The sequence below is a fragment of the Octopus bimaculoides genome, chromosome 14 (genome assembly GCF_046866305.1).
Source record: "Octopus bimaculoides isolate indiv1 chromosome 14, ASM4686630v1, whole genome shotgun sequence".
Taxonomy (NCBI): domain Eukaryota; kingdom Metazoa; phylum Mollusca; class Cephalopoda; order Octopoda; family Octopodidae; genus Octopus; species Octopus bimaculoides.
The window spans coordinates 26,039,520-26,058,539 of record NC_142941.1 but is presented as its reverse complement, the minus strand read 5'-3'; the positions used below and the strand labels follow the sequence as shown (position 1 = coordinate 26,058,539).

General features: G+C 40.0%; 1 protein-coding gene across 4 annotated transcripts in view; it reads left to right on the top strand.

The window, feature by feature from the left end:
- The window catches only part of LOC106879926 (exocyst complex component 4), a 321,255-nt gene that overhangs the window by 248,096 nt on the left and 54,139 nt on the right, over nt 1–19,020 (top strand). For all 4 annotated transcript variants that reach the window (XR_016244259.1, XR_016244258.1, XM_089362568.1 and 1 more), the window contains 4 exons: nt 7,957–8,030; nt 9,511–9,649; nt 13,417–13,498; nt 18,229–18,439. Coding sequence is in view for 2 of the 4 variants with exons in the window: in XM_089362568.1 (XP_089218694.1) it covers nt 7,957–8,030; nt 9,511–9,649; nt 13,417–13,498; nt 18,229–18,439 (506 nt within the window). In the remaining 2 variants the exon portion in view is untranslated. The remainder of the gene's footprint in view (nt 1–7,956; nt 8,031–9,510; nt 9,650–13,416; nt 13,499–18,228; nt 18,440–19,020) is intronic.

Sequence of the window (19,020 nt, the reverse complement as noted above, 5' to 3'; positions counted from 1 at the left end):
TAAGCAAGTATAGGAGTGATGTGAGTGGTAACCTGATTAAAGGAAAGCAAGTCTGAAAAAAAAAAAAAAAAAGAAACTGAAAAACAAGTTGGATAGAGCATAGAAACTGAAATTCTTTGAAAAAATGAGCAACATAAACAAGGAAAATAGTCTGACTTAACCACATACATTGCCAAACAAAATTATGACAAGTAACACTATATTCATTTGTTTTTGGTGTAAAATTTAGTGATAAATTTGGCATTGTACTATTTTTTCTTTTTTAACAACTTCTCCAATATTACAATGTTGCAACTCTAAATTGTTTCTAAGATGAATATCTGTCAATCTTGATCTAGTTTTTGACATCTAGGAAAATAGGTTTTCACATTTATTTGTACCACCAAGCATGGTGGCATGTTTTCTTATTTTAGGATAGTTAATGCTTCAGTACACATTTGTCTTTAGATTTTTGCCAAGGAAATTAATTGCTCTGAAATTGAATTATTTTAATTTGCAGTTCTTTTCGTGTTAATTTTCCAACATTGACATTGAATGGATTTCCAGAAAGGTTAAAATCAACTTTTCTAGCTTTGAAGTTCATAAATCTGGTGTTCAGTTCTTTTTTCAACTCATTTAACCATACAGTAAAACTATTGGCTTGTGTGAGGAAATTGAAAGTGGTACTTTCCTAGGAATTTTCTCATTTCTTCAGAAAACTTTCTTTGGATGAGGCCATGAGCTGTGATATCAAACATTAAAATTTAATACAAATCATATTGTTTTAATGCTCAATTTCTGTTTCCATTGCTGATAACAACTTGTGGCAATAATTCAGTGACTATAACTACATATGCATATTACATAGCATAGCTTTTCAGACACTTTGAAAATAAAGTTTTGTCAACCCAATCCGACAACACTACATGTAATTACAGTTGCTGAATTATCACAAGTTATAACAGTGATAACAGAAATTAAACATTAAATCAATAATTTTCATTTGTTAATGTAGTGTCTTCAGCTGGGATGCCAATTGAAGGCTGTTTGGGTGTTTGCAAACTGACTCTGAGATATGTTGAAAATTATGTTGATGACTGATGATAGTAAAAGAGGCTAGTTGGTCATTTAATAGTTATTTTCCTTTGACAACAGTGTCTCCCAAGCATATTGGAGTAAGAGAGAATGTGAGTGAACTAGTGAATTAAACTAAGTTTTAAGTAGCATTATTTTTGTCACAAAATCAGACATGTCATCAGAAAGTCAAACAGGCTGCAGTTTGCCCATGACTGGGTAAAATAATTAAACAGTGGTATTTATGTAATTACAGTTGATTAAATTAGTCACAGTTGAGAAATCAGTTATTGAAGTTATATTTGGTAAATGATAAATTTATGGTATGTGTATATTATTATGTATTTGTGTGTACCAGCTGCCTGATCATTTCCACCTGTAACTGCCCCACTTAGCACTTTTCTAAATACCTCAACCTTATCCTTTCCCCTTTAATCACTGCCCTCCCATCTCACATACATGACACCAACCATGCCCTTCACCTCTTCAATTCCTCTCCCTTCCCTCCCAGCCCTTCACATCTCCTCATCACCATAGACATTAAATCATTATACACAGTCATCCCCTACATCAATGGCCTCCTAGCTTTCCAGTACTTTCCTGACCCCACACCTAGCACATCCACGCTTCTAGTAAAACTCTGAACTCGTCCTAACATTTAACTGTTTCACATTCACAGGCGAGATTTAGCAGTAGTTATCTGGAGTTGGCATGAGAATGAGAATGGGCCCCAACTTTGCCAACTAATTTGTCAGTTACGTCGCGGTCCAAATTTTCCCACAGTTCTCCAGAGAAATCCCAGAGCTATACAATTGCTGTATAAATGAATGCATTGTTGCTACCCCACTCCGCCACGTGCAGCTCTCCAATTTCCATCCTTCTCTTGAATTCCGCTCTGTCATCTCTGACACTTTTGTCAACTTCCTCAAGTTGAGGGCATCTCTGTCGATGCCCTCACACACCCTCTCACCACCTCCACCTTATTCAAACCCAAGGACATCCGCCTCTACCTCAACACTTCCTCTTCCCACCCTTCCCACACCAAATGGGCCATCCCCTACTCCCAATTTTTCCATCTCTGACATCTTTGCAGTCGTGACCAGGTTTTCAAGATTCAGTCTCAATACCTGGTCCTCATGTTTACACTTCGCGGATACCCCTCCATCCTTCTCCAAGTCTTCTTTACTCATGCCCACCAAGTCAATTGCACCACAGTCCTCTCTCCTTCCCCACACCAGTCTCCTATCTGCAACCCCTTTCCCCCTCTTATCCACCCCTCCACCCTATCCCTTTGTTGGAAGATCCTACAGGCTTTCCATTGTCTCCAACTAGATCCCACCACCATCCCTATATTCCCTACCCACTTTTGCCTTCCTTCAAACACACCCGCAACCTACATGACCAGCTGATGCGTAGCTCCTCCCCCATTCCCACCCATCCTGGATTCTTCCCCTGCTCCAGACTCCAATGCCACACCTGTTTGTACATCAACATCACCTCCCTCACTGGATCTAACCTCTTATACTGCATCCAGTTTAATTTTTGCAACTGTCTATATGTTGGTCAGACAGACTGTTGGCTAGCTGACCAATCCAAAGAACACTTATGGTATGTCCCCCTGTAAAAAAATACCCCCATCACCCATCATTTTTGCTCTGCCAGCCACTTCACCTATACCAGTGTCAGACTTTGCCTTGAACAGTATTACATTTTCACTCTCCTAACCCAAACTCTGTTTGGACTAAACATGATCCCCTCCTTCTAGTGACATCTTCCATACATCTTTTTCAAAAGTCTATTTTTTACTTTTTTATTCTTTACTTTCGCTTATTTTTTGGCCATCTCACACACACCAACATACAAAGCATGCACTCCCCTCATAATATATACACACCTACCACACACATACATGCTGACACACATGCACACAAATACACACACACATATTTACACACACACATATTTACATATACACAGATATACACACACACCACACACATGCCCTCACACACACTCATACACACACACACACACATGCACACTCACACACGCATATATACACACACGCATATATATACACACACTCATTTGCACACATACACACAGCAACACCAGTGCAGTCACACATTTGTCACCTCATCTTTCACACACCATCACACATACACATCCATACACACACCTTTACTCACATCCATATGCACATATACACACACACACACACCCTTACTCAAACTCATATGCACATATATACACATAGACACACTCATATGCACATATTGGGTCATCCTATAATAATGTGGGTTTTTTTTTAATACTTCTTTTATTTTTCAAAATTAAGATAAAGTTCTTTTTTAATTTAAAATATACTCTCTTTCATTTTCTACAATGCTCTTCCATCCATCTATCTGGTAGATTTGCAAGGCCTCTCTTCCAAAATTCACTTGTCCATGATGAAAAATACTCCTCCAGTACTGACCTCATCTACAGAATTCATATTTTTTTCTGTTCAAATGATTTTGAAGACTGTGGAATAAATGATAATCAGATGGAGCAATGTCCGGTGAATATGGTGGGTGGGGCATCATTTCCCACTCAAACTGCTCCAGCCTTTGGAGTGTCATCCTCGCTGTATGTGGCCGAGCATTATCCTGATGGAAAGAAAAAAACTAAAGATGGTTGTTTTACTTCTAGCACTGACTTAAGCTGCTCACAGTAGATCTTTGTTATCATTTGGTTTGAGTTTAAAAGTTCAAAGTGGACTAAACCTTTCATATCCCACCAAACAGATAACAACACCTTATGTGGGTGAAGACCTTCTTTAGCCTGGAGTGCCGGTGTTTCTATTTTCCCTACCCACTGTCTTCGGTGCTTCACATTTCTATAGAGAAGCCATTTCTTGTCATCAGTCACTGTTTGGTTCAAAAAAGATTCATTCATCAGACATGATAGCAAAGTAGAGCACACACTCACTCTCTGCACGTGATTAGACTCAGAAAGTTTGCGAGGAACCCATTAACCCAATTTGCTGACTTTTCCAATGGCATGGCAAGTGTCAATGAATGGTTGAATGACCAAATCCAAGCTTCTCTACTAGTTCCTCAACAGTTATGGTGGGATTTTGTTCCACCAAGGTTTGCAGGACGTCCTCGTGGAGTTCTACAGATCTTCCAGGACAAGGCTCATCTTCTAGGCTGTAGTTTCCGACTTGGAATTTTTGGAACCACCAATGACACTGGTTTACACTTATTGTTCAATCCGCATATGCTGCATTAATAGTTCTTGAATTTTTTGTTGCGTTGTTGTCTTTATTGAACTCAAAAAGTAAAATATGCTGAATATGCTCCTTTGTCAATTCCATTATGGCTTTCAAAAAATAACTGTTAAAATCGAACTGCACTCTTCAAACACTAACCTGACTCACACCCTTATACATGCATCACAAACACACATGCTAACAGATACTACCGCACATACGCGCACACACACACACACACACACATTCACTCTGGTCATCTTTGCACTCTCCTGTCCCCCCCCCCCCCAAAAAAAAACACGTTCTCTATCACTTTCCACTTCCTGTCACTTCAGCAATGTAATTACATACATGCTGCTGGTGATATTTTGCCTTTTCTGGACTTTTCTGTTTTCCTTTCTGATGAGGAGCCATGCTCAAAACATCAAAAACTCTCTCTTTTTACTGGGCATCATACTAATACATTCCATGTGCACATCCTCTTGTTAGATTTTGTTATTTTTAATGTTCAATTATTTGATTTGCCTATATCATCATCATCATCATCATCATCGTTTAACGTCCGCTTTCCATGCTAGCATGGGTTGGACGATTTGACTGAGGACTGGTGAAACCGGATGGCAACACCAGGCTCCAATCTAATTTGGCAGAGTTTCTACAGCTGGATGCCCTTCCTAACGCCAACCACTCAGAGTGTAGTGGGTGCTTTTACGTGTCACCTGCACGAAAACGGCCACGCTCGAAATGGTGTCTTTTATGTGCCACCCACACAAGAGCCAGTCCAGGAGCACTGGCAACGATCTCGCTCGAAAACCCTACAAGGCCAGTCAGGCGGTACTGGCAACGGTCACGCTCAGGATGGTACATCTTATGTGCCACCCGCACAAGAGCCAGTCCAGGGGCCCTGGCAACGATCTCACTTGGCTTGCCGGGTCTTCTCACGCACAGCACATTTCCAAAGGTCTCGGTCAGTAGTCATCACCTCAGTGAGGCCCAATGTTCAAAGGTCTTACCTCACCACCTCAGCCCAGGTCTTCCTGGGCCTACCTCTTCCACGGGTTCCCTCAACTGTTAGGGAGTGGCACTTTTTCACGCAGCTATCCTCATTCATTCTCACCACATGTCCAAACCAGCGCAATCGTCTCTCTTGCACACCACAACTGATGCTTCTTATGTTCAGCTTTTCTCTCAAGATACTTACACTCTGATGGGTATTCACATTTACATTACACATCCAGCGGAGCATACTGGTTTCATTCCTTGCGAGCTTACGCATGTCCTCAGCAGTCACAGCCCATGTTTCACTGCCATGTAGCATGGCTGTTCGTACACATGCGTCATACAGTCTGCCTTTTACTCTGAGTGAGAGTCCCTTTGTCGCCAGCAGAGGTAAGAGCTCTCTAAACTTGGCCCAGGCTATTCTTATTCTAGCAGTTACACTTTCAGCGCACCCACCCACACTACTAACTTGGTCACCCAGATAGCGGAAGCTATCAACTACCTCTAGTTTTTCTCCCTGGAATGAGATAGAAGTTGTTTCCTGTTTGTTTACAGTGTTTATTGCACCTGAACATCTGCCACATACAAAAACTAACTTCGTAGTTAATCTGCCTTTGATATTGCTGCACCTCTTATGTGTCCATAGCTTGCACCGGGTACATCTTATAGAGTTACTACCTACTCCTTTACTGCATACTGAGCAGGGCCATCTACCTGAAGGGGTTTGTGTTTTATCTACCTTCCTACTTATTAGGATTTTGGTTTTTGCTAGGTTGACTCTAAGGCCCTTCGATTCTAGTCCTTGCTTCCACACCTTAAACTTCTCCTCTAGTTCTGATAGTGACTGCGCAATTAGTGCAAGGTCATCAGCATAGAGGAGCTCCCAGGGGCAACCTGTCTTGAATTCCTCTGTGATCGCTTGGAGGACTATGATAAATAGGAGGGGGCTGAGGACGGAACCTTGGTGGACCCCTTCCTCTACCCGGAATTCATTACTGTACTCATTTCCAACCCTCACCTTACTGACAGCATCTCTGTACATGGCTCGCACAGCTCTTACTAACCATTCTTCTATCCCAAGTTTCCTCATTGACCACCAGATGAGGGATCGGGGGACCCTGTCAAAGGCTTTCTCCATGTCAACGAAGGCCAGGTACAGAGGTTTATCCTTGGCTAGATATTTCTCCTGCAGCTGTCTCACTAGAAATATGGCATCAGTGGTGCTTTTACCTGGCACGAACCCAAACTGCATCTCATCTAAATTGATTCGCTCCCTAATTAGTTGGGCTATGACCCTCTCCGTAACTTTCATAACCTGATCTAACAGCTTGATGCCTCTGTAATTATTAGTATCTAAAGCGTCACCTTTACCTTTGTAGCAGTTTACTATGGTGCTGCTACACCAGTCATTGGGTATGACTCCTTCGTGTATCACCTGGTTCGTAATACGGGTAACTAGGCTGTAGCCAACACTGCCAGATATTTTGAGCATCTCTGCAGTGATTCCTGATGGGCCGGGGGCTTTCCCTGTCTTCATACTCTTAATTGCTTTATCTACCCTGGTACTGTCAACTCGGATAGCTGGTCCCTCTGTTGGGTCGACATACGGCAGGCTCTCTTTCTCCCATTTATTCTCTTTATTAAGCAATCTATCGTAGTGGCATCTCCAGACCTCTTTCTTTGCAGCCTCATTTAGTGCAAGCGTACCATCATCCATTCGCACACATTTCTCTCCTACAACATCACTATTCTCTCTCCTACACTGTCTTGCAACACGAAATACCTCGAGTCTTTGGTCCTCACGGCGCAGAACATTGGCAAATCTTTTCTTATCTGCTTCCCCTCTGGCTAAATAAACCTGTCGCCTAGCTCCCCTTCTGGCAGATTGGTACAATTCCCTGCTACCACCGTTCTTCCAGTCCTTCCAAGCCTGTTTCTTTTGTCTAATAGCCCCGTCTACATCCTTGTTCCACCACCACGTTACTCTGGGTCGAGAGGGGACTTTACACCAGCCACAGATCTGGTCTGTAGCTCTCAATAGGTTGTCCCGCAGAAATCTCCAATTGTCTTCCACGTTGTATGATGCTATATCCCCTTCTATTTCGTCAAATGCTTCAAGTAACTTGTCTCTAAGTCTCTGTCCATTTGCAGGGTCTTTAAGTTTCCATACCCTTCTCCTCCAAGCTGGTCTACTTCTGGGTACCCATATTGCCTTGATCTCGAAGTCGCTAACTACTAATCTGTGTTGGGGTGTACATTCTTCGCCAGGGAGGGTTTTGGCATTTATAAGCCTCCCTCTTTCTCTAGTTCTGGCGAGGATGTAGTCGATTTGGCTAGAGTGTCTGAAGTTGGTATTGCAAACCATAAGATATATATATATATATATATATATATATATATACATACATATATATATAGGAGAGTATTGTAGTTCGCTTGAAGCATTGTGTATTGTTTGTAAAGAATAAAAATTTTGAATGGTACAACAATGGACTATATATCTGTTGTGATTTAGTTATCCATAGACCGATGATATTTCAGAATACAATTCCTTCTTCAGATATTCTTAGATGGAGTTGCTGCTATAATATGATTTTCACTAGCATTGTGTTATCTTTCTCATTTTGAAGTTTTAACTCTTTTGTATTCAGGTTTTGATGCCCTTCGGAATGTCATTGACCACAAAACCCAGAAAGAACTTGCTGTTCCTCGGCCACTTTTGCAGGTATTACATTTTCATTATTATTTATATGTTTCTATTGTTTGAGGTAGTGAGCTGGCAGAATTGTTAGCACGCCAGGCAAAATGCTTAGTTGCATTTCGTCCATGTTTACATTCTGATTTTAAATTTAGGGTCGATTAAATAATTACCAGTTATGCACTGGGATCGATATAATTGACTTACCCCCACCCCAAAGTTTCAGGCCTTGTGCCTGTAGTAGAAAGGATTATTATGTTTCTATTGTTTAAGGTGGCAAACTAGCAGAACCGTTAGCACACCAGGCAAAATGCTTAGTGGCATTTCATCCATCTGCATTCTAATTCTGCTGAATTTTGCTTTTCACTCTTTTGTGGGGTCAATGAAATAAGTACCAGTTGTGTACTGAGTTTGATGTAATCAACTTGCCCCTCCCCTCAAATTTCAGGCATTGTGGCTATAGTAGAAAGGATTATATGTTTCTATTGTGGATGTATTCCACTGTCTCTGTCATTGGTCCATCTGCTACCAACACCTTTTGAGTAACTGGTTCAGTAGACCATAACTGAAAATATCTAGCAAGTGTTGATGTTGTAGTATATACAAATGTATTTGATGGTGAGCAAAGTTGGTCACTTTGTCAGGAATGTTTACCCACAGTTCATCACTTTAATGGAGTAGTTCTGAATTAAGTGAAGAACCAAGATTGGGCATCTGGCATCTTCTGGAATGTTGTCAAGCTTTCTCTGTCCCCAGCCAGTTGGATATCAAATCTTATAATTCTATAGTGCCAAGTATAAGCTATAACATTTTCCAGGTTTTGCTTACAATAAAGATAAACTCAGCTGTCTCTAGAAGACTTTCAACTTAAGAAATGGACAATTTCGGAAATTCCTAGTCTGGCAGTGCAATAAGGCATTGGTGGTTTGAGATAAACTCTACAAATACAGACATACTGGTCAACTGTACCTGTTCAAGATGCATGTTTGATGATGAAGCTGTCCTGCACAACACTTCAATAATGTCTGAACACTGCTGATCTATGAAGTATGTCAAATAGCTGCTGTCTTGTGTAAGATGGATCCAGCTATCATCCAAGTCCATTGTGAAGATCACTCTGCTGAAAGGTTGAATGGTAAATCCTATTGAAAGAACTGAAGATTGACACTCTTTCTAGGATCGGGGCACAAGTCAATGCAAAGACTTAGTCTTCAGTAATGCAACTGGGAGATTATTAACATTAATTATTAAGTATTAACCTGGGTTTAAACAACAACAATCCCCATCATAACATTATCTCACACCATTAATACATATCACCACCACTACAGCTACATTCTATAACCTCACCTTACATCACTATTGCATACCACAACTACCACCACCAATACCACTAATACACACACCCCTACTACTACATTACCACTATCACCAACTGCTATAACTACAACCACCACAAACACTACATGCACTACTGCTACATCATTATGTTTGACTACCACTACAGAGTACAGTAACTGTGGACCGGAACATCCAGGAACTTCAGGCCCTCATGCATGACTTGCCAGACTATGCAGAGCAATTCCTCAACATGATTTGTAAAATACTTGAAGAATATCGAGACACATGTCATTCAGCCTACCGTGGTAAGTATTACCAGAGATTGAATGGACTTATTGGGAGAAGAGCAATACTTAAGTGACAATGAGCATGTAAGTGTCATGTTTCTGTGCAACATTTTACTATTACTACTACCACCACCACTACTATATAACTTAATTGATAGGGCATTGCACACACATGAAGTTCTGTGTATATACACATTATGCTTCCAAAATCTGTTTCACTGAGATGGTTAGGTTTTCTCAAGCACCACATGTCACCAATCATCTTGGTCCTTACTCATCTCTTCTGTAAGGCTCAAAGTCCTGAGATCAGCCTTCATAATTTCATCCCATCTCTTCCTAAGTCTCTTTCTTCCATATACTTCATTCATATTAAGCAGTTTGCACTTCTTCATACAGCTGTCCCCATCTATACATATCACATTACCATGCCAGTGCAGTTGTCTCTTTTGCGCACTACATATGATTCCTTGTATACCCAATGTTTCTCTTATTTGTACTTGGTTATTTATGCTCACTAACATTGTACATTCAGTGAAGCATGCTAGCTCTGCACTTATGGCTCATGTTTTACTTTGATGTAGTATTGCTCTTCATACAATCTGCTTTTCGCTCTGAGAGGTCTTTTGTTACCAATAAAATGAATACCTCTCTGAACTTTTCCAGTTGGTTCTTATCCTAGCATCTATACTTTCAGAACATCCTCCTCCAGTCCTCACAAGGTTGCATAGATAATAGAAACCACCTATTACTTTTTATGTGTTCCTGGGCATTTGAAAAAATTACTTCCTGTGTTCTCTTAGTGCTTACTGATCCTGTACATCTACCATATGCAATCTACTTTCTCTTTTTTCTTTTCTGATACCACTGCACTTCATGTGTTTCTATAGTTTGCATTGGATACACCATGGAATTTTTATCTACTCCTTTTCTACATTTCCAGCAAAACCATTTCCTCAAAGGAACTAAAGTAATCTCTGTTGTCTTTATTACTTAAACTTTGGTCGTTCCGAAGTTAACTTTGAAGCCCTTTAATTTCAAGTTTTGCTTCCACTCCTGGAATTTCTTTTCTAATTCTGAAACAGATTCATCTATATGAACAAGGTCACCAGTATAGAAGAGGTTCCACAGGTATCCTATTTTAAACTCTTCTGTTATGATTTGAGAGAGTATAATGGATGGGAGATTGAGAACAAAGCTCTGGCGAACTCCTACCTACATACTGAATTCATTTCTGTAGTCATCGCTAACTCCCATCTTATTGACAGCACCTCTGGTCCTACCATTGTCTCATAAGAACTTCCACTCTTAGATTTCTCAGTAACCAGCAAATCAGAGAGCAAGAAACCCTGTCAAAGGTTTTTTCCAGGTTAGTGAATGCTAAGAACTGAAGCTTACCTTTAGCTAAATGTTTATCCTGCAATTGATTTGTCAGGAAGACAGCATTAATAGTGTTTTTCCTTGGCACAAAACTAGACTGCATCTCTCTCTCTCTCTATCTCTCTCTCTCTCTCTCTCTCTCTCTCTCTCTCTCTCTCCCTCTCTCTCTCTCTCTCCCTCTCTCTCTCTCTCCCTCTCTCTCTCTCTCTCTCTCCCCCTCTCTCTCTCTCTCCCTCTCTCTCTCTCTCTCTCCCCCTCTCTCTCCCCCCTCCCTCTCTCTCTCTCTCTCTCTCTCTCTCTGAACTTGACCAACAATTTAAAACCTCAGTAGTTTCTTCTTACTCATGCATCTTTACTCTTGTAACAATTGAATATGACGATGCTACAAGAGCCAGGGTGCGGCACTTTCCTATGCAGCCTGAAGGGATATTTTTAGAATCTCAGTATTAACTCCTGATGGTCTAGGGTCTTTTCATTTTTCATATCCTTAATTACTTTATCTTACTGTTAACTAGAATGGTTGGTCCCTCTGTTGGATACATGTTGGGAAGACTTGCTTCCTCCCAGCACTTCTATATACCTTTCTTTTCACAATCACTAAGTGCAAGTATTCTATTATCCATTTGTACATACTTCTCTTCCACATTTTGATTTTCTTTGATTCATTGCCTTACAGTATAGAATCCCTCATGCCTCTGAGCCCCATGCTATTGGCAAATCTCTTCCTTTCTGCTTCTGTCTTTGCTAAATATACCTATCACCTAGCTTCACTTGTAGCTACCAGATATAATTCTCTGCTACCCCCATTCTTCCAGTCTCTCCAAACATGTCTCTTTGCTTTTATGATTCTGTCTACCTCACTGTTCCATCTGTGTCACACTCACTCAGGCTGGGAATTTACACCAGCCACAGATTTGTTCTGCAGACTTCAGTAGATTGTCTCATAAGAACTTCCAGTTGTCTTCTATGCTATACATTTCTATCCCCTCCTTTTCATCAAATACTTCAACTATTACTTCTCTAAATTTCTGTCTATTAAATGGTTCTTAAAACTTCCATATTTTCCAGATTGGTTTGTATCTCTTGAGTTTTTCTAGCTATCAGTCTGATATCACTAACCCTAACCTATGTTAGGTTGTACATTCTTCACCAGGGAAGAACTGTGCATTCACAACTGTCTATTTTGTCTTCTGTAGTCAATCTAGTTTCTGTGCCCACCAGATTGATAGATGGTCTGGTGGAAAGCTAGTTTCCAAAAGTTAGTATTACAGATAATCAAGTCATTTACATAAAAGAACTCCAGCAGCCTTGTTCCTTCTTCATTTTTAGAACTAAAGCTTTCGTGTACACCACAGTCCTTCTGTTCATCTGTCTAGATTGAAAAATGCATGCAAAGATTAATGTTATTGTTGCATTAGTCTAAGCTTAATTATTCTTTCACACACTTAGACTATGCCAATCACTTTACCTATTTTTCTGGAATGATGGGCCTCAAAAAATAAACGAAATTCAATATTTCAAAAATTTTGAAAATTGCCTAAAACTCTAAATGGCCGTAAAATCTGTCTGGTAACGACTATGGGGCTAAAATTTTTGGGAATTCCTTTCATGGATACTATCAAATAGTGTAAATTTGAAGAAAATCTCAGAACCTTTGCATTTGGCCCTTGTTGAACTTCACTAGAATGACCCTATATACATATCTAGCCTCCAAACTTAGTAGCCAACTAACTGTTCTGATATTTCCATCAGTTGCTTCATATTTTGAAATGTTTTAAATGCGGAAGGTCTTACATAATGGATGCATATTCTATTATATATTATGCAGACCTGGAAACATGCATTAAATCATTTCAAAATATCACTTTTGGCTTGACTTCTTTGTTACAACTTATACAACTTGATGCCAATACAAACCAACCAGTCCAGACTCCACTTATGCAGATACTCTAACAACAATTTGGAATAGTTTGTTATATTTGACTTTAGTGAAAAATTTTGGTACCATGCATTGCTTCTTGGTGTAACGCGAAATATATATATATACACACACACATGTGTATTTGTGTGTGTATACACACATACATACACACACACATTTGTGTATGTATACTTCAATTCTCTATCTGGATGTGTATATATTCAGATACATTTACTCAGAGAAGCTTAGTGGTGATCACTGAATTACTATGTGATCATGGAATGCAATCATTAAACTCTTAAGTAAGGTACATAACTCTGCATGATTGTACTACACTTAGATTGTATATAGTCATATTGAAAGTGTATTGTACTATACTACACAGTTATCTGACTGTACAGTATCCTTGACTACACACCCACAACTGCAGTAGTATACCTAATCCACTCCCATGTCACTCTGCCTTATATCATCTTTTTTTTTTAAGGTATTGTGCAATATGATTCTGATGAGAAACGAATTATCAGTGCCATGTGGGCCAAAGATGAGGACATCAGCAGATTTCTGAGGTGAGCTGTTTACTCTGTCTTAGTTTCATTCTTTAGCCACAAACCTCTCATTTATTTTAAACTTTACACCTTGTATACTTTAAATTATTATATAAGAAATATGGAATAACAAATATTGTAACAAATATAGTCATTATTATTGGAGAGACCAATAAGATTAATTACTTTAAAGAGTGAACGTAATGTTTTATGGACTTACCTTTCATGTGTGTATGTTGTCTTAATTACTCCTGATGACTTAATATTTCATTTATTAAAAGTCAAAAATATTTTCTGTATGTCACAGAAAAATGACAGATAAAATCTTCATGTCTCTTCACATCAATTTATCAAACACTATCTTTCAACTCAGACTGTCTATCACCAGTTCCTTTATGCCAGGATTTCACCACCACCACCACCATCATCATCATCATCGTCATCATCATCATCATCATCATCATCATCATTTTGCATCCATTTTTCCATGCTTTCATGGGTTGGATCGATTTTCCCCAACAGAGCATCATACTACATGTTACAGTCCTTTGTATTCGCCTTCATGATGCAGCCTCCTGAGAGCAGACTTTCCATTGCCTTATACTTGGATTGCTTGGTATTTCTTTGTCCAACTGACATCCTTCATATTCACCATATGTCCATATCAGTACATTCTCTTGCACACTACCTCTGATTCTTCTTATATTCAGTTTTTTTTTTCAGCATATTTTTGCTCAAGAGTATGAAGACCGGGAAAGCCCCCGGCCCATCAGGAATCACTGCAGGGATGCTTAAAATATCTGGCAGTGTTGGCTATAGCCTAGTCACCCGTATTACGAACCAGGTGATACACGAAGGAGTCATACCCAATGACTGGTGTAGCAGCATCATAGTCAACTGCTACAAAGGTAAAGGTGACGCTTTAGATACAAATAATTACAGAGGCATCAAGCTGTTAGATCAGGTTATGAAAGTTACAGAGAGGGTCATAGCCCAACTAATTAGGGAGCGAATCAATTTAGATGAGATGCAGTTTGGGTTCGTGCCAGGTAAAAGCACTACTGATGCCTTATTTCTAGTGAGATGGCTGCAGGAGAAATACCTAGCTAAGGATAAACCTCTGTACCTGGCTTTCGTTGACATGGAGAAAGCCTTTGACAGGGTCCCCCGATCCCTTATCTGGTGGTCAATGAGGAAACTTGGGATAGAAGAATGGTTAGTGAGAGCTGTGCAAGCCATGTACAGAGATGCTGCCAGTAAGGTGAGGGTTGGAAATGAGTACAGCAATGGATTCCGGGTAGAGGTAGGGGTCCACCAAGGTTCCGTCCTCAGCCCCCTCTTATTTATCATAGTCCTCCAGGCAATCACAGAGGAGTTCAAGACAGGTTGCCCCTGGGAGCTCCTCTATGCTGATGACCTTTCCCTAATTGCGGAGTCACTATCAGAACTAGAGGAGAAGTTTCAGGTGTGGAAGCAAGGTCTAGAATTGAAGGGCCTTAGAGTTAACCTAGCTAAAACCAAAATCCTAATAAGTAGGAAGGTAGATAAAACACAAACCCATTCAGGTAGATGGCCCTGCTCAGTATGTAGAAAAGGAGTAGGTAGTAACTCTATAAGATGTACCCGGTGCAAGCTATGGGCACATAAGAGGTGCAGCAACATCAAAGGCAGGTTAACTAGGAAGTTAGTTTTTGTTTGTGGCAGATGTTCAGGTGCAATAAAGACTGTAAACAAACAGGAAACAACTTCTATCTAATTCCAGGGTGAAAAACTAGAGGTAGTCGATAGTTTCCGCTATCTGGGCGACCAAGTTAGTAGTGGGTGTGGGTGCGCTGAAAGTGTAGCTGCTAGAATAAGAATAGCCTGGGCAAAGTTTAGAGAGCTCTTACCCCTGCTGGCGACAAAGGGACTCTCACTCAGAGTAAAAGGCAGACTGTATGACGCATGCGTACGAACAGCCATGCTACATGGCAGTGAAACATGGGCTGTAACTGCTGAGGACATACATAAGCTCGCAAGGAATGAAGCCAGTATGCTCCGTTGGATGTGTAATGTCAATGTGAATACCCGTGGAAGAGGTAGGCCCAGGAAGACCTGGGCTGAGGTGGTGAGGCAAGACCTTCGTACATTGGGCCTCACTGAGGCGATGACTACTGACCGAGACCTTTGGAAATGTGCTGTGCATGAGAAGACCCGGCAAGCCAAGTAAGATCGTTGCCAGTGCCCTTGGACTGGCCCTTGTGCGGGTGGCACATGAGATGCACCATTTTGAGCGTGGCCGTTGCCAGTACCGCCTGACTGGCTCCCGTAGGATTTTTGAGCGAGATCGTTGCCAGTGCCCCTGGACTGGCTTGTGCGGGTGGCACATAAAAGACACCATTTCGAGTGTGGCCGTTTTCGTGCGGGTGACACGTAAAAGCACCCACTACACTCTCTGAGTGGTTGGCGTTAGGAAGGGCATCCAGCTGTAGAAACTCTGCCAAATTAGATTGGAGCCTGGTGTTGCCATCCGGTTTCACCAGTCCTCAGTCAAATCGTCCAACCCATGCTAGCATGGAAAGCGGACGTTAAACGATGATGATGATGAATCATGTACACTAACATTACACACCCATAATCTTTGCACATAGCCATCATATCTTTCATTTGGAGAGAGAAACCCTTTGTTGCCAACACAGAGAAAAGTCCCATGATCTTTTTCTGGTCTTTCACTGTTACCATCTCACTTAAATAACAGAAGGTTCTAGAGAACCTTCAAGGCATTTGAAAGAATTCCTATTATTATTACCTACTCCTGTGTATCTGCTATATATAAAGTTTTAGTATATCGTAGATGCTTTATACAGAGCAGTTTCTCTCTCTGCCTACTTGTGATGCTGCTACATCTCCTGTGCACTCATAGTTTTCATTCAGTACACAATGCAGAATTCCATTCCTACCTACTTTTTTTTTTTTTGCATAGTAGGGATGGAAAGAACTCTACTTCCCAGATGAAAGTACAGTACTGTTTTCTTTCTTGGCAGCTCAGAGTTTTGTTTTTGCTAGGTTTACTTAAAGATCTCTCAATTCTAGACTTTTATGTTTGGAATTTCTTTAATTCTTCAGCAATTCAAATACTCTTTTACTTGTTTCAGTCATTTGACTGCAGCTATGCTTGAGCACCGCCTTTAGTCGAGTAAATTGACCCCAGGACTTATTCTTTGGAAGCCTAGTACTTAGTCTATTGGCCTCTTTTGCTGAACCACTAAGTTACGGGGACGAAAACACACCAGCATCGGTTGTCAAGCAATGTTGGGGAGACAAACACAGACACACAAACATATACACACACATACATATATATATACATATATATACATATATACGACGGCCTTCCTTCAGTTTCCGTCTACCAAATCCACTCAAGGCTTTTGTCGGCCCAAGGCTATAGTAGAAGACACTTGCCCAAGGTGCCACGCAGTGGGAATGAACCCGGAACCATATGGTTGGTAAGCAAGCTACTTACCACACAGCCACTCCTATTCTATTTCCTTCCAAAACGGATTGACTAATTTACAGGACAAACAGTTTTTGATTGATATTGACTGATATATATATGCATGCATACACATTCAAATGTACGTACATTAATTAGTGTTTGTGCATGATGAGCAAAACAGCAATTTGCCAAGCAGAAATACCTAGCACTTTTCAGCTCTGGATCAGTTACCTCTGCTTTCGTCTATAAATTCAGTACCAGATCCTTGAATACAGTGCACCAGCTTGGTCACAGTCCAAAAACTGGAAGTAGTAAAAGAATAAAAGATTGTACATTAATTGATAAACCAGATGATTTATTATAATTATTTACTGATTAATAGACATTCTGGTAATAGAGTTACATGATATTCATTTTAGTGAAAATTATGAACTGAACTATTCATATAGCACTTCAGATATGTCTAGTTATGTTAGTTTGGATAAAACTTCATTGATATATTTTATTTGTGGTCAGATTGTCTTTATTGTGGGGCATGTTGTCATATGATTTATCACATTTTAAAGACACAATTGTATTTTTGATAGAAGACTTGCTTGATACACTGAGTAGGTGAGAATTATATAGAACTCTTTTGTTGAATCATATGGTTCCTATTTTAAAGGCAGTTGGATCCTTGCTGGTTTATATAGTTCCTATTTTAAAGGCATTTAGGACCTTGCTGACACATGTAGTCCCTATTTTAAAGGCAGAAGGACAGTAGGTACTTGATTACTACATTGATAAGCTCAAATCAATCTCCATATGTTAGAGGAATTTATTGAAGGAAATTTGGCTGGCATATTGAACAGATCAATGACTAGTTATATAAACTGTCTCTTGTTGGCTATTGTTCATATCAAAATTATCTGAGATTTTGAAATAGACTTACCTCTTATACTGAACAGATCTTTGAGAAACTCAGTTTCATTATGATACTTATTTGGCCTCACACGATCCTTGTTTGATCTCATGTAATCCCTATTACCCCTTGTGTGATCCCTGGTTGTTGAAAGTTTTGGCAAATATACGGAATATCAGATCAAGTAATCAAGTTTCTATTGATTAATGTCGTTTTTATTCAAGAGACAATAGGAAGATTATTGTAGATGGTATGGCTGTCACATTGTTTAGGTCTGGTAGTTACATAAAGGATACCCCACCTCCTTTTTTTTCCATTGCTGACACTCGTTTGAATTATTAATGAAATTGTTAAATTACTAAAATAACACAGGTCCCTTCCTAGCTGGAGAAGCCTACAGCCAACAGCTGGGCAAGAGCTGAACCTTATAGCATGCTCTGAGGAAGAAATGAGAGCACTCAACCTGAAAGAAGCAATGATTTTAATCAGTAATTTGTCGACAGCTGACTCTTTGATTCCACAGCAGGAGATCATAACTGATGTTACCCAAATGAGGACAGTAGCAAATGTCCATGAGAGTTTGGTAAGTATAACTTGTCCATATTTTCCCTAGGAGTAAAATCTTGGAAACCAATGTAGAAATTATGGATGCATAGAAACACCAATAATTATAGTAAAATCTCTTTTATTTTCTTTGTACAACCTGGCCCAAGTGATAAATGGCATATGCTCACTTCCAAAAGTTAATATTTACACAGGTTTGAATTGTGTCAAAAAAAAAATGGTGGGGGTAGTTTAGGCATATAGCAGAAGTAGTGATTTGTATGTGTTTTTGAGATGAAGGTTTTTTTGTGTCATGTGTGACTGGTGCAAAGTCCCTTCCAGATCTAGGGTAATGGGGTGGTTGAACAATACTGTTGAGCAAAGAAACAGGCCTGGGAGGCCTAGAAGAATGGAGGTAGCAGGGAGCTGTATCAGATAGCCAGAAGGAAAGCCAGGAGACAGGTATATATAGCCAAGGGAGAAGCAGAAAAGAAGTTTGCAAATGTACAGCAAGGTGAAGACCAAAGAACTGAAGTATTTTGGAATGCAAGACAGTGTGTGAAAGAAAATCGTAATGTCATAGGAGAGAAATGTGTCTGCATGGATGATGGTGCACTTGTG